The sequence below is a fragment of the Amphiura filiformis genome, chromosome 9 (assembly GCF_039555335.1).
Source record: "Amphiura filiformis chromosome 9, Afil_fr2py, whole genome shotgun sequence".
Taxonomy (NCBI): domain Eukaryota; kingdom Metazoa; phylum Echinodermata; class Ophiuroidea; order Amphilepidida; family Amphiuridae; genus Amphiura; species Amphiura filiformis.
Genome location: NC_092636.1, coordinates 61,835,029 through 61,852,709, shown reverse-complemented (window position 1 = coordinate 61,852,709; position 17,681 = coordinate 61,835,029). Strand labels below are relative to the sequence as shown.

At 37.0% G+C, this 17,681-nt stretch overlaps 1 protein-coding gene across 1 annotated transcript in view; it reads right to left on the bottom strand.

Moving 5' to 3' along the window:
* Positions 1–253: 253 nt before the first annotated feature.
* The window catches only part of LOC140161283 (acid ceramidase-like), a 45,306-nt gene continuing 27,878 nt past the window's right edge, over positions 254–17,681 (bottom strand). The window contains exons 11-12 of the mRNA XM_072184755.1: positions 3,603–3,659; positions 254–1,547 (exon numbers count right to left, since the gene is read on the bottom strand). Coding sequence (XP_072040856.1) covers positions 1,458–1,547; positions 3,603–3,659 — 147 coding nt within the window. The 3' untranslated portion in view covers positions 254–1,457. The remainder of the gene's footprint in view (positions 1,548–3,602; positions 3,660–17,681) is intronic.

Genomic DNA, 17,681 nt, shown 5'->3' with positions numbered 1-17,681 from the left:
CTGATAATTATATAATATTTAGTACTAATATAAATTTTTCTATCATTGATTTGATTATCAAAGTGGGTGGATTCTGCCACTGTGTGCCAAGTCCTTGGGCCATTTCAATGTCAAGAGTCATGTAGCCAAAACGATGTCATTGGAGCAATGTAACAGCACCAAAGATCTGATACATAATATATATATGGTTATATATATATATGGTTATATCACCATTAATTTATCTATCATTGATTTGATTATAAATTTATCATCACGTGTTATTTCAGTGTCAAGAGCCATGTAACCAAATGATGACATTGGAGCAATTAAACATCTCATACATAGTACAGGGCTATATTACCATTAATTTATCTGTCATTGATATTGATTATTATAGTGGGTGAATTCTGCTGCTGTATGCCAAGTTCTTGGACCATTTCAGCCTCACTGCCATGTTTATCAAAAGATGACATTGGAGCTACTTCAACAACATTGAAGCTCATCAGATATGAACAAATTATAGCATCAAAATGACACTGACTCTAAAATGGTAGTTTATGCTGATCAGTACATGCAGACACCTTACTCAAATTGCTTATCAAAGGCATAAAGTTCTGCTTCCCTTCAATTCAATTTTGAAGTCCTTGTTTAGATAGATCATAATTAGTGGTCCTTGGTTGCACATTCTTAAGGCCTCATTTGGTGTCAATATTATGTATGTGTTGTGCATATAACATTCATCATGCTGGATCTCAGTTTTGATTAGAAAATGATGAGCTAACAGGATTTCTACACATCACTTATTGTCAAAATCCATTTCATCACACACAGACCAGGGCCTGTTTCATGAAGACTACAATGGATCTTAAGTCTGATTTACCAAACAATAAGCCCTGTTTAATCAAATTCAAGATTTTAAGTCTTGGTGAAACAATCGGACCTGACAGGGAGTGCTACATGGAAATCCCTACTGTAGCCGCTGCAATAACCTGGATCTTTCCGGCATCCCTTAAAATTTGTGATTCATTCGGTATCTGACATGTGTGGGAGCTTTTTGGGTACACCAGGAAGATCCAAGCTGTTGTCTGTCTATAGTGTCTATAGTGTCTCGTCTCAAGTTTAGAGTAATGCCATGTTAGATTTCGCAGTGCTAGAATGGAATCAGTTCATTTAGTGGGTGCATTACCAGCATACAGACAAATCGCCCTTCTAAGCATGTGTATACGCCCGGGATTAGGCTAGCGGCAACTTAGCGTGCGCGATTCAAATCTGCCACTGCAAAATCCAACGTTAGCATTACTCTCAAACTGAGACGAGACAGACTATAGTGATATACCTGATAACACCACCCATCATAAATACCCAAATGCATCACAATTCTATCAACCTTAGGGTTATAATGGTTATGTTGCACTTGGGCTCTAACAATGAGTTGCATTATGATCAGCCTATCATCATTTTTGATTTCATATCATTTACCACGGCCAGCACGGTTGCTCACAATGTCGGATGTAGGTCTCCATGTGTCCACTATCAACTTGCATGAGTGTGGTATAAGTAGTCAACTGGTTATAAAAAGAATCAACATGAAACATACATAGATTAAGAACAATGATACACACAAATATGTCATTAATCATTCAATTAAAATTTCACTGGATTTTATTAGGGAACAATCCATTAGGAAGCTGACCACCTCCCTGAAACATAAGTGTGAAATGATTAACTAGATTCTACAAACGTAATTGCACTTTTTAAGTAGGTAATGGGGTTACGCATCCTGCACAATAAATGTAAACACAATGTCGAACGATTGCTCGCTGCAAGAGGAAACTGAATATAATTAATAAGAAAGAAAGAACAGTTTACCAACCCAAAGTGTTACAATTAAACAAGACAACAAATAAACACAAATCCCGACCGGCACACAACCCAACTAGAAAAAAAAAGTAAGGAATGTGCCAGCATGGGATTTGAACCCACGACCTTCCGATCTCTAGACGGACACTCTATTCATTAGGCTACCAGCTCCCACTGATAAACGGCGGTTAAAACTGGGTCTAATGTGAGCAGTCAAGGTATACAATACATACAAACAAATATTACGCAAATTATACACAAGTACAGGAGATCATTACTGATGCTTAATTGTTTCCCCAGCATAATACAATTTAAGTAGGTAATGGGGATATGCATCCTGGCCCTGCACAAGAATATATAAACACAATGGGGAATGATTGCTCACTACAAGAGGAAACGGAATATAATTAATAAGAAAGAAAGAACAGTTTGAGTTTACCAACCCAAAGTGTTACAAGACAACAAATAAAGACAAATCCCGCACGCCACACAACCCAACTAGAAAAAAAAGCAAGGAATGTGCTGGCATGGGATTTAAACCCACAACCTTCCGATCTCTAGACGGACGCTCTATCCATTAGGCTACCAACTCCCACTGATAAACGGTGGTTAAAACTGGGTTTAATGTGAGCAGTAATTGGACTGTTTGACCCCCCTAACAAAAAGACTTTCGTTTAGAGGATGTTCCCTTTACTTCAATTTCCTATGCATTATTAGAGACTGGCTACAGCTGAACAACTGCAACATTTCAATTCACATGTTGATTTTTTTTCTTCAACAAAAATAAAGTTTCCTAACCTCTGGAATTAACACATGCCACTATCATCATAGCTCTATCTTCTGTTGGTGGATTCTGTATATTTATACATTTATCAGCAGCAATTGTCAAAACATACAGACCTGTGATATTACATATCACTTGCCCTTTGATAAGCCACAATAATTCAATCTATGTGTCAATGTTTTTAATACTCAATACATATGTACACATGATACTCATAATACTTGCAACATTACGAAAGCAATGAAAGCACTGATAGAAATGCCTGAAACTGCCTGACAATATGTATTTAAAACTATTGTACAGGAAACATACAAACAAAATGCCTAAAATCAGGCAAAAGCCTGAAAACTTACATCCCTCAGTAAACAATGAATATAAGGATTGTGCCCAGAAGAAACCAGCAAGCTTGTGGGCTAGAAGTCCACCCTGGGAGCTCATTAGCTGAAATGTGCCTCAAATATGCTTGATTTTTCATCCTTTTACAAAAAAAAAAAGAAGATGGACTGAGCCCCCATAAAACACTTAATTGGGCATGCACTGATTTTTCAGAATATTATGGCAGAATCAAATGTTGAAATGTCCTCAGAAAGGTCATAATTGGGAAATGTTCACATTTTGTACTGTAAGTACAATTTTCAAACAAGCCTTCTAAAGTTGTTTTATTGTTACAAAGTTTGGAATTAAATCTTGCGTTTACAACTTCCTACATTGCATCTGGGCTGGTCATGTGACATATCAGTTGCCTGATAAAGTCTGATGGTATCAGATGCAATGTAGCATGTTGTAAAACTAAGTTCCAGGAAATGATTTAATTGCAAACTTAATTAACGACTGGTTGACTGAGAATATTTACTATTTTGTTTTATTGTTTTTGTGTTAAGACCTTTTCCCCTCAAAGGATCCAAATGTTACAAAATGAAAACCCCTGAAATTATTTTAACAAGTGATGGAACAAAGCTGTTCATAATTTACTTACCACGTTCAAATTTGGCTTGGTTGATAGCACGTTGAAGAGTCCTGGTAGACCAGCATTCTGAAAATAAACACATATGTAATGATAGAAACAGAAATTAGACAATTCTGAAAAGTCAATATAAATCGTTTATATTTTTGCACCTGTACACTACGATGTAAGTGGGTTTACAAAATAGAATGCTTGAAATTTGTCAAAAACTATTAGGTGTAACTTAATTGCTGCCCTCCCAAGTAAAGATACAGTATTTTTGATTGTGGTAGGATGCCTATCCCATGATTGAGGTGGAGAAAGGTCTGTCCCTAGGTGAATGATGGGGAAAAGGGACGGACATTTTTGAATTTTTGCTGTTTTTTATACCTGAAGGGCCAAATACTTATACATGAGTATATTGTCTGGCCATGAAAAACTGAAAAACAACCATTTAACTTGTTTCTTTTTGTACACAGATGATTTACATGTTGAAAAACAGTGAAGTGATCTCCTCATGTTTATACTCTCATCCACTTCTAATTCTAAATTATCACACCAAGCACAAGACTTGATGTTTTTAATTAAATATGCAATTAAGTGCCAAAACAAATTAATTGAGTGACATTGACCAATTTTACAACAGCTGTACCTGTAAGAATGATTATGATTAAGGCAATTAATTTCAAATGAGGTTAATCTAGTGGAAATAGTCCATACTCTAAAGCAAATTACAAGGATGGGAAGTCTCCTATCAAAGCTTGTTCCATTAAAAGGTAACTTAACACAATTTGTCTACACAAGATAGATACAACCTGACTGCAAGTAGACAAAACAGGACATACTACCCTGGGACTGCACACTACACATTGATTAGTCTTTGTTAAAGACTATTGTGGAGCAAGCCAGAAAAGGCGTGAAGTGATGAGTACAAGCTGAGATGGTTTCCGAGAGTGTGTGGTTTCCAGTAGTTTCTTTCCCTATGGGTAATATAGGTACACAGTCTGTAGCACAGACTACACATTGACAAGAAAACAAGGATCAAAATAGGGACATCCTCTATCAAAGATTGTCTCTACACACACACAAAATTGACAAAATAGCACTTTCTACACATTAACAAGAAGACAGAAAGACACCCACATTCCTGTATTTAAACAGAGCAAACCTACAAATGACTCAGTTCCTTGGATCCTTATTAGCTTGGTGTTTGAGGAAGGGTAATCAGAAGGCACTCAGCCAATGCCAATCTTTCCAACCCTCCTTGGCACAATGCCTAGCAAAGATTTGTGGAATTACATGTATTCTGAAGTAGAAAAGAAGATCCAATCTGATTTCAAGGCTTGCATCTTGTAGCACATCACAGATATTGGAACACATTCCAATATCTATGAGCATGTGTACCTGGCTTGAATATCTGTGAGCACATGTAGCCTACCTGGCTTGATTTGTAACTAAAATAGACACCAGACTACAAGACAAATATATCACCTCCATCGATCATTGAGGATAGCTTTTACATGGGATTCTAATGTATCCAATCAATAGCTAAACCGTGTCCTCATTTGCCTTTTTATAACACAAAGTTGGCCTACTACAACCAGAGAATGAGGCAAGACCATCACCCTCACCCCTGAGGTAACATGAAGACCAGACAAACCTTGGTCTAATTTGTACTTAATTGAGACCAAATTTGGCCTGCCAGGACCAGATAATATTAAGGATAACTTGAAGAATACCAGTCATCAAGTCCAACAATTAAACTGCAGCTATCTAATATTCAGCTACATGTATTTACCCATAACAGGATCTACAAGTTCCTTCTCCATAGAACTAATCTCCATAGTTAGACCAGGTCTAAAGTAAATTATTTTGTGCCTATGGAAATAATGGAAATGGATTAACCAATGATGCAAAAGTTGGCCTGCTTGCCCTGCACAACTACACATTGAGGTAACTTGAAGAATACCAGGGACCTTAATTCATTTTGGCCTATAATTTGCCCTTAATAGGACAAAGGTTGGCCTGCTACACAAGCAGACAATAGGCAAATCCATCAAGTGCTCCATTGAGGTTTACCTGATGTCTCCTTTCCAGACAAACCTTGGCCTAAAGTGTCCCTAAATCAGACACACCCACCTGCTACACATCTGTCACCTTTTGTTTCCTGAATACAAAGCACCAAACTGGCCAGCATCATCTGACATGGAATTACAGGCTTCACCAGACCTTGTCTCCTGTATTGAATAGTTGTCTCGTCTCCTTTGTCAAAAAGCTGTCCATGACACTTTTATGAAACTATCATGAGATTTTGTAACCTAATATGAACCCATTTTTCTTCCATTCCACCAGTTAAACTGACTGATGCTTCCTTTGATGTGGATTCTTCCTGAGTGTGACTGTCCATATTTGGAAAGGCTGTACGGATATCAATCTAGTATCAAACTATTAAGTATTATATCAATGGGAGACATATAAGGCTCAAATACATTTTCTTGGTGTTTCTAGTCCATTGCGCATACAAAAAGAACATGGAAGATACATGGTTGAACATGCACCTGCAGTTTGTTTGTTTAAACGGCCACTCCGTGCAGAGACACAATTAGGTCTCCGATGGGACCAGGCTCAAGCAAAATACATAAGACAAGCTAAAAAAAGCCCATTATATGCATGCTGACATGTATGGAAAGCATGTAGTATATGGAAAGAAAAGAAACAGAATTGAAGATAAAGAAGAATGAAAAGCTGAAGGAAATTCACAACAAATAATGTGAGCAATGTTACTGTCAGCCTGGGTCAAGAGAGAGGGAGTTCATAATCCAATCTCCACATTTGCATCTTTGTTTGACAGCAATTAACCATGCATGTACACATTTTTATATTTAGGAATATATTTGAAGAAAATACATATGATTGCAACATTAACACCGTGCAAAAGTGCACACTAATTCTTGTTTATCAAATTATAAACAAAAATCTAGAAATCATAAACTGTTTTTTTAACATTAATGTAACCTAACCATAAATTTCCTGCTAACCGCAGACTACTAATTCAATAAGTTCAATCCAGTTTAATCAGTAGACATCCATAATACCAAAACACAATTTCCAGTTCCTGAGTAGATTTGGTAAAGGCGTCATTAAACATGACCTTTTGTTAAGATTGAGACAGAGATAAAAGGTAGCAACACTGTGGTCACTGACCCATGCAATATCATCATTGTTATCACTTGGTTTAAGCAAGAGATTTGAACCAGTATTCTCTCAGTCTGGGTTGTTCCATCTACATGTATTATAGTATACAAATATTGACTGCTATGAGGGGCACAGTTAAAATTATAGGCCCGAGGTGATGTCAAAACCATGACTATGCCCGAAGCGAAGCTGAGGCATAGTCATGGTTTTGACATCACACGAGGGCCTATAATTTTAAACTGTGCCCCTAATATTAAGCAGTCAATATTTGTTTTATATACCGAATAATATAGATTCTTCTCATTTGATTGGTTAAAAGATTTCCTGACTGACAAGGCCTACAAGCTTTTTAACTGCATAGGCCTTTAGGCTTAAATGCACACAGCATGACAGTGCATGCAAGAGCAAGGGTGCAGAATTTGGACCGATATCTACCGATGTCATAATCTAAAACAACCCTACCGCTTTCTGTGCTAACATCACACACTGCCGAGTCTCCAGATCGTAGTAATTTGTCTAAAAAGTGACATTTGGCAGGTATAAATCCTTGACATGTAACATTTTGTAAACAATCACTGCACTCACTACGGCGGCGGTGAAAGATCGTCGTCAAGCAAGGAGAGGTCAAATTCATTGCGAACTGTGACCGCGATAGTCTCAACACTCGTAATCAACGCCGGCCGTATAGTGGGTGCGCAATGTATACGAAGCGATCTGTGTATTCGGGTTGCGAATATCCAATTATTTTCCGGGCATAGAATCAACTGTGCAGGGGCACAGTTGTTGTATGACGTCATCTTGATAGAAAAAGGGGGCACAGCTATTTTAATGACTCCACTTTTAACCAATCAGATGAGAGGAATCTATATATGAGGTATATAATACTTACCAGTGTCTTTCCCAACTTTCCTGCACTTAACCATTTCTCACCTCTGTCAAAGAGGACACCCTCTTGAAATCCCTATTGGTTTATACAGGGCCTTTCAGTTCCAGTCAATTTTCTGTGCATTGAAAATACTAATAAGCCTGTTCTTTTGTAATTATTAATTCCTTGGTACAAAAATCATACTTTTGGTTGAAATTGTTTCACATAGGGCTATTATTTTAAGGCATGTTTTGTGATTTTACCCATTGAGTGCAACAGTAAGTGCACCCCTTCACACCACAAAACCCAAGGCGGCGATGCAGTGAACTTGCACAAGTGACATCATGCGACCGAGATGATCCTACACATTGCTACATACTATGAAATGAAAATTGGCAGTTACATCAGCAGATGTTTTTAGACTCAACGACCTGATTTTGTTGAACATTGCAGGCAATGGTCGCCTCAATAGTACAGTAGTATTGATACTCCCGGAGTAACACTGAAATCTGTAGTTACATTTTAGATGCAATTTGTTGTGAAACATACTGTAATTTTAATCAATTGATCCAGGGTGACAGCACTGTTCATTGAGTGACTAAACACAAGGAAGCAATAAATGCTGAACAGTGCCTTGATTTTGTTTAATTCACTACAGCCAGTTGCAACAATAAAATGACTACCAACATTACAGTTTGCCAAGCAAAATGTATTGGTATGGCTGCTGACACACAGAGGAAGTGATCAGGACTATTTAGGATTCATCAGCAGTCCCTGTAGATCTGTGTGTCACAGTTGGATAGGCTCTCCACTGGAAATCTTTAAATGCAATGCCCTGAGGTTCTGATGTTTGTGGTTTGTATATCTCAATTTGTGAGATTGAAAACCATGGCCGGGTGTGGCTGAATACACATTCTTGAAGATGTTAGTATTATCAAGTCCATGTTATACTATACCCTGTTGTCAGTTCACTCAGTCTACTGCAACTTGGGTTTATCCTTCGTGCAAGAGAGCACAAAATAATAATAGGGTTAGGGTTAGGATTTAGGGTTAGGGCAGTGCGGTGGGTTGAGTGCTTTGGTCCCGGACACCCTCCCTCAAGCTTTCTTTTCCAGTTAAAATATACATACTATGTACATGTTTAGAAAACATGTTGCAACCAATTAAGTTTGAAACACACTGTAGGAATCATGTCTTGTAAACACTAAGCAGTCCACTGATTGCAATCAGATAATTTTGAAACACACTGTACAATTCAAGATGTCTTGTAAGCAATCCATTGAGAGAGGAAATTCAGTATGACAAGAAATCACAAGAGGGAGTAGCAAGTGCAGAATAACAAGTGTAGCAATAACCTGTACAAGGTCTTCAGGGTACACCAGTCAATTACCCTGCCTGTCTCTATCAGATACAGGTCTCAGACTGATGACCTGGACATATTAATGTAAAGGTTCCCAAAGGAGATAGGGGACAATTGTCACTCACCCTGTCATCTCCAACAGCAGAATACTTCATATTATGGGGTAAAATCACTTCATTTTTGAACGGCAACTTTTTTTGATATAGTGTATATTGGGCAATTTTTAATGTATACATAATGTTGTGATTCCTATCACAGTATTGGTAAAATGTCTGCATCTCAGCTTCTGTAAATGCCAAAGACTTCTAGAGGCTTCCCACTTGGCCCCATCAGGGGACACCATGCCACTAGGCTTGCACTTTGCTCTGCGGCTAGAGTACTGTGCACTTCCACCTTTCTCTACATCATCCACCCACTTTCTTCAACAAATCTACACCCCTGCTATATTTACTTACTACGGTATTTATAAAATTCTAAATTGAACTGGCCCACAACAATTTACATGAAAAGAAAGTTATGAAATGATAAATTTCAGATTATACCAATAATCAGGAAACATTTTCTTGCTATCATATCTGGTCATCCTAGACACTTCAGTTTCAGTGGAGGCTTCACCTCAAGGTATAATCCTTAATCCTAGCCCTCAACAGGAACCAAGAGAGTCAAGCAACTTTGGCTCCAGCGGAACTTTTACCTCCTAGTAACCCTAATCCTAACCCTCAACAGGAACCAAAGGAGGCAAGTCACTTTGGTTTCAGTGGGAACTTTACCTCCTGGTAACCCTAATCCTAACCCTGAAAGCCACTTTGGTTTCAGTGGGAGCTTTACCTCCTGGTAACCTAAAAAAAAAAATAATCTAAACCTAACCCTCAACAGGAATCAAGGGAGTCAAGTAACCTTGGTTTCAGTGTGAGCTTTACTCCTAACCCTCAACAGGAACCACACAAGTCAAGCCACTTTGGTTTCAGTAGGAGCTTTACCTCCTAGTAACCCTAATCCTAACCCTCAACAGGAACCACAGGAGTCAAGCCACTTTGGTTTTAGTGTGAGCTTTACCCTCCTGTTAACCCTAATCCTAACCCTCGACAGGAACCAAGAGAGTCAAGCAACTTTGGCTCCAGCGGAACTTTTACCTCCTAGTAACCCTAATCCTAACCCTCAACAGGAACCAAAGGAGGCAAGTCACTTTGGTTTCAGTGGGAACTTTACCTCCTGGTAACCCTAATCCTAACCCTGAAAGCCACTTTGGTTTCAGTGGGAGCTTTACCTCCTGGTAACCTAAACCTAACCCTCAACAGGAATCAAGGGAGTCAAGTAACTTTGGTTTCAGTGTGAGCTTTACTCCTAACCCTCAACAGGAACCACACAAGTCAAGCCACTTTGGTTTCAGTAGGAGCTTTACCTCCTAGTAACCCTAATCCTAACCCTCAACAGGAACCACAGGAGTCAAGCCACTTTGGTTTTAGTGTGAGCTTTACCCTCCTGTTAACCCTAATCCTAACCCTCGACAGGAACCAAGGGAGTCAAGCTCCATACCATACACCTTCATTTCTGCCACTGCTGAGCCAATGGCCCATTTGACAAAAAGTAATGGGTATCAGTCAACTCATCAATTGAAAATGGTATCTCTTTGTCCAATTATTTACATGCTGGTCTATATTTGTGCATATTCTCAGTCATCCAAGTATATAAAATATCAAATTGATAATTTAAAATCTAGTCAACTGGACTTACTATTTTATGACTGGTGACATTTCACATCCTATCACGGCTTGGGGAAGCATCCAGGATAGGATGTGAAACGTCGCCAGTCATAAAATAGTAAGTCCAGTTCACTAGATTTAAATTATCAATTTGATATGTTGGCCTATGTCTATGACAGGAACAATGACATGTTCTCAAACCTGGGTCTCAACCTAGCCCACATATAACACTTTGGCACTTGTAGTCATGGAACTCACATTTTGAGCACAAATAGCATCTGCATTCAGCAAAACACCAGGTGAAATCCAATAATGACGTAAGGGAATAAATAAAAACACTAAAAGGTATAAAAATATCCCAAACAGATGAAAGAAGCAAAAGAAAAACATCAAGGAAATTATTTAAGGATACTGGCAAAATGATGTGGGATTGGACAGCTAATTTGAAGGCCTGAAAGGAAATGGACTTGATGATGGCTTCATGCGTTGAATTCCTGAAAATAGGTTATGTAACCATTTTTAGCAAGATAAGAATATTATCCAGTCTGACATAAATGATATAGCGGAGGAAGCGCATCAATATCTACACCCACTTTCAGTCGCATCTTATTTGCTTTATCTACGACTGATGCGGAACCACCCATTATGTGCACTATTTTTGTAATTCACTCATCCTCATCCTATGAAATAAAGTGTAAGCTGGTTTTATTAGGCCTGTAAGCAAAGAGGGAGTCCACTATTCAGGGTAAAAAGTCCAAATTAAAAAGAAGGAAGGAAAAGGGAACCACTATTTGAAGAAAAAAAACCAAAAGTTTGTGTGCAGGGGTAAAGTCCACTTTTTGCATGCATGCAATTTATTTTTGGGGGGTGGGAGAGGAAAGGTCCACATTTTGGAAATTCATCACTCCTGCAAAAAATCCTGCCTACAGGCCTTGTTATGTGCTATATCAAAGGGGTCGAGTAAGGTAAAGGTAAAGGAGACGATCCTGTAAACAGTGATCGGAGTGCCCATCTCTCTTTCATTGGCGATTGGGCCAGACTCCTCCATGTAATGGTGCTATAGGGGGATCGCTACACCTCCTCCACAGCGAGTCTGTTACCTTCCCAGCATTTAAGAATGCTGGTACCCAGTTATACACCTGAGTAGAAAGGAGTAATCGAGATAAAGTGCCTTACTCAAGGGCACAACATGATGGCGTCGCCGGGGATCGAACCCCGTAACCTTTTGATTATGAGTCGGAGCCTGTTCACTCGGCCAGTACAAAAGTTTTATAATCTCTAAATCAGACACATGGTCAAGGACTGACAAGGAGATGCATAGGTGTTAAATGGAACAAATATGATAACTATTCCAATTTTCACATCCTCCTACTTTCCTGGATTAATACTTGAGGAGTGCATTAGGCTATTCCAGTTGAAATCCATACAACTTATGTGGAAGACATGACCTTAATCTCCCACACAGGGAGTGTGAATTTCAAATGGGGTTACACAGGGAAAATATGCCACATAGTGCCAGGTTGGCACTTGCCAACTGATGCCAATGTGGCATTTGCCAGGTTCGCCAAGAAGAATGTGCAAGGCACGCACAACCAGGCATTTGCAGCCACGGGCCAAATTGGCATTTGCCATCAATATCCAGAGTGTCAGAAATCATTGGCATCTGCCAATTGTACCAGGTTGGCAAGTGTCAATCTGGCAGGGGTTGGCATTATCATTTTTGGTGATTTATAGATTTGTATTATTTTTGAACAAAAATGAGATTTTTAGATGGTTTCCAGCGGTGGTTCCCAGTGTTTTAGGCTCCATATTGTTTTGAACATACAAAACATTGCATGATCTTTGTTTTCATTGGTTTTTGTAATTTGAATAAATCAAAACAATGATTTTGTATAAAAATGAGCTATTTCTGATGATTGAATTTCTTTTTCATGTGTTTTTAATTTTATTATCCTAATTTATTTTGGAACAAAAATGCAATTTTGGATGGTTTCCTGTGGTGGTTCCCGGGGTTAGGCTCCAGGTCGGTTTGGTAATAATTATGAGTTTGCAGGTTGGTGCTTTGATGTGTTTTTGTTAATTTTCAAGATTTAAATTATAATGGAAAAAAAACAACAATGCATTTTTGGATGGTTTCCTATGGTGGTTCCCGATGTTTTCGGTTCCGTGTTGTTTTGATAGTAATTGTGCATTGGTTGATTTGTGCTTTCATATGTTTTTGTTACTTTGCAAGATTTAAATTATTTTGGAACATTGAATGCATTTTTGGATGGTTTCCTGTGGTGGTTCCCGTGTTTCGCTCCGTGTTGTTTTGATAGTAGGCCTACTGGTGCATTGGTAGTTTGGGCTCTCTCATTTGCAAGAATTAGGCCTAAATTATTTTGGAACAACAATGTATTGTTAGATGATTTCCTGTCCTGGTTCACGGTGTTTTCGGCTCCATTTATGCATTTGTGTTCAGTCGTGAGCTCCCTCAAATGCTGTTGTATGTGAAAGAGCTCTAATGACAAATTATCATACCAAACCAGTAAATGTGCACGTCGCAAAAAAAAGTAGATTTAAGATTATTCAGATGAAAAATTAGTGTGTGTTTCAGTCAAAAGTAAGAAGAAACGCCATTATTAAACTTAATTTTTTGTGTGCAATTTAAATAAGACAATCTTAAAAATCACAATGAAAGATAAAACGGTTTTGTACACAATACCACGGAAATGGTGTACATATTGGCGAAAATTAACCGGGAGGTTGACAAGTATTGGCGAAGATTAAATTAAATGAGTTTTGAAATTTTCAGTCTTTTTTAAATTTTGTTTACTTTTTTATGGCTTGAAGAACTGAATCGCGTATTACGCAGCCCACCACTCGCATGGCGCAGAGCGCCACGCAAAGTTCATTGCGCGTACCGGCGAGTAATTTTATCGCAATCGCGGATAAGCCAAGTTGATTGATCGGTGACGCAAAATCACGCATTTGAGAAATGCATTATTTACGATCTGCATCATTTTCTAGCTCGAAGGCGCTACAAGAAATGACTATCTTCTGAAGATAGCATTGCGGGCCTAATAAAGCAACAGAAAACATTTCACACATTTGACAAACATCTGTTGTTAGGAAAGTTTGTTTTTGATGTCTTTTGTTTGTTTGTTTTTCCACTATCTACTCAAGATAGCGGTTTTTTTAATAATAAAATAGGCCTAAGAAAGTAAGAAAGGTTGACAATATTTTGTTATCTACCATTTGAAACCGTATGAACTAATTTTTAAAAAAAATCAAAGAAGTCGGAAATTTCATTTGGTATATTTTTTGTACTACATGTTTGTTGTTTGTTTGCTTGCTTGTTTGTTTGTTATCTACTCAAGGTAGAATTTACGGTGTGATTTGCAAATCATTATAGGCCCTTTGCGACATCACGAATCATGCATATGCTGTCAAAAAACGCGCTCAAATCCTACTTACGGCCTGCATCATTTTGTCGGCAATCGCAAACGGCTTTACGGGCTTAATAAAACAACGCAGAAAATATTTCACAAATTTAGAAAACGTCTGTTAGGAAAGTTTGTTTTGATGTTTTTGTTTGTTTATTATTATTTGCCTGCTTGTTAGTTTTTCCGCTATCTACTCAAGTAAAATACAAAGAAATTGAGAAAGGTTGAATATATTTTGTCAGGCATATCTACTGATGATAGCATTATAAAACCTAATGAAATAATACAAAAAAAAGGAAATTATACGACTTAGCATGAGACGAGTCAAAAAGAAAATTTGATATGTTTTTGTATATTTCATGTTTGTTTGTCTGTTTTTTTTGTGTTTTTTGTTTGTTTTTTATCTACTCAAGATACCATTTACAGTGCGATTTGCAAATCACCCGTTGCGACATGCATCTGTGAACACGCATTTGAGCCCACTTACGGCCTGCATCATTTACGATCTGCATCATTTTCTCGAACGCATAAACGGCTATCTTCTGAAGATAACATTGCGGGCCTAATAAAGCAACAGAAAATATTTCACACATTTAGAAAACATCTGTTAGGAAAGGTTGTTTTTGAGGGTTTTTTGTTTGTTAGTTTGTTTGTTTGTTTGTTTGTTTATTCCGTTATCTACTAAAGATATATTTTTTTTTGATAAATTACAAAGAAAGTAAGTAAGAAAGGTTGACAATATTTTGCTATCTACTGATGATACCATTTGGAACCGTATGAACCAATTTCTTGTTTGTTTGTTATCTACTCAAGGTAGAATTTACGGTGTGATTTGCAAATCATTATAGGCCCTGTGCGACACCAAGCATCATCTGCTGTCCAAAAAACGCGCTCAATGCCTATTTACGGCCAGAAAATATTTCACACATTTGAAAAACATCTGTTGTTAGGAAAGTTTGTTTTTGATGTGTTTTGTTTGTTTGTTTTTCCGCTATCTACTCAAGATAGTAGTTTTTTAAAATAAAATAGGCCTAAGGTCTAAGAAAGTAAGAAAGGTTGACAATATTTTGTTATCTACTGATGATACCATTTGAAACCGTATGAACTAATATCTTAAAAAAATCATAGAAGAAAATATTTCACAAATTTAGAAAACGTATATCGCCCCAGACAAGCAACGTGTATAAGTAGGCGTAAAACTAATTTTGGTGGGTTTAATTAAATACTTTCCAGAAAAATCATGAAACGTTTCATAATATTTTTAAAAGGCCTACTAACGGTGCCTTAAATTAAATATTGTTGTATACGCTTTTCTAACATTTTCACAAATCATATCGGCTTACTGTCAATATCAATACGGCGTATTTTTATTCATAAACAAAACATTGATTATAATAAAAGTATTTTGTCAAAATCGGTAATAAATTAATTTAGGTTTTCTATTAGATATGTAAAACAAATGTTAAAAAAATGTTTTTTAATAATTTGTGTTTGCTGGGTTCGTGCAAGATCTCGATAGAAAAAATACGTTGTATTTTATTAAGTGGCATTATTTATTATAAGGGCATTATTTATTATAAGGGCATTAAGGGCGTGTATAGGCTATAATCTTAAAATACAGGGTGATTTAAAATGAACTGTACCCAACTTCAAAAATTAAAATAAAATACTTACCGACATTTAAATAATTTGTGTTTGTAGGCTGTAACAGGATAGTATGTTTTCTATTATTGGTGATAAAATCATGTCTTTACCTCTAATGGTTTGGACGAAAAATACATTCTTAGAAAACACACCAAAAACGATGTTGCACACATGAGTATTTTAATCAAATATTCTGTTCTACAACGGTTTGATCACTCAACTGCCCTCAGACGCTTTTAGTTCAAAATAAATTATGCATGTTTATTTAAAAATGAAAATAAGATGAATTGATAAATGAATAAAATTAAAATTAAATACTTACCGACATTTAAATAATTTTATGTAGCAAGCTGTAACAGGGTAGTAGGTTATGTTTCCTATTATTTGTGAAAAATTCTGTTCTCAATTACGAGTGATATTGCACCAGCACCATTTCTATTTGCATTTAAATTTCCCTCTACAATTTCAAGTCAACGAGTCCTTTGTTCTACATGTATTATTTACATGTAATCTTTGGAAACCTGACATTGTCATAACCGTCATAATATATTCAATTTAGTGATACAAAAGTTCAACAGTTTAAAAATTGTAAAATGTATACGACATCGCTTTTGTGTCAATTTTTATTTATTTCGCTTTGTACATAAATTAACACGGAATAAAGCTAAATTAACTTTGAAATCTGATTTTCTCAAAATCAACTGATTTTACAAAAATAATGTACGACAAACGAAAAAATGATTATGTCGAATAACACCAATAATGAAACTGCTGTTGAAATATTAACCATCAAACGGTAGGTCTACTCGACTCATCTTACTCATGGTTGTAAAAGAAATAGGCCTATGTAGCCCCCCCTCAACACAAAGGTTGACAACCACGAGAGTAACCAAATCTTTCAAAGATCCCCTTTGCAATGATTTTTCATCAAATTTACCCCCCTTTTTCATGCAAATTCGAGGTCAACACATTAAATAGACCCTACACCATATTTCACGATCCTTGCTTAGACTGGATCCTTCAGTCTTTCAACAACTACGCACGGTCATCAGGTTAAGGCAATGCCCTGAGGCAATGTGAAAGATTGTGGGTAAGTAAAAGGCGCCGCCATTAGAGGCCAGAAGGATTCAGGCTAGTCCTTGCTGCTGGTAAAAAAATAACCCCTTTTCCGCGCAATTTCAATTTGGTAACTCTCATGGTTGTCAACTTTTGTGTTGACTAGGTGCCGGGTAGGCCAAGGCCTATATAGTCATTTTCAAATAACCGCAATCTACAGCTGCTAGTATAAGTTCTGAAGAAAGTTTTATATTTTTTGCTGACATTTACCCTAACATTTATTTTAACCTACGCCATGTATATTCCTGAAAACAGTCACCAGCATGTACTTTTCAAATAATTTAGCTATTCTATTTTGATAATTTCATAATAGTTGAAATTGTAACAAACTGACATAAGAACACCCCTTTTCATTCCTATCGTGCTTTTAAACCTTTAGATCATTGAGCTGCTGAAATATGCTTATCATACGAGTACGAGTTTAACGTGGCTGTGTAGGCCTACTCTACTCCCGGGCCATTCCAGAAAAATACAGAACTAATTTTTTTGAATAAAAAAAAACATTATCCTAGTAATAAAAGTCAAATTTTGATATCTAGCCACTTTTTGAAAATAAGGGCCAAAAACATGCGTTTTAGGGTGTTTTCCGATGTTGTGATAATCAAGCCCAAAGACTTGAACTAAGAATAATAACATTTTATGCCTTCTAATTTTTGAAAAGACATCATTCTTATATAAAGCAACCATTTATTAAAGTAACACAAAAAAAGTGAAAATTAGATCAAAATTTCGCATATACTGAAGATTTTAAATGCTTAGATTTGTTCCAAGTTTGTGATTTTCGTGACTGGTTGTCAGAAAACA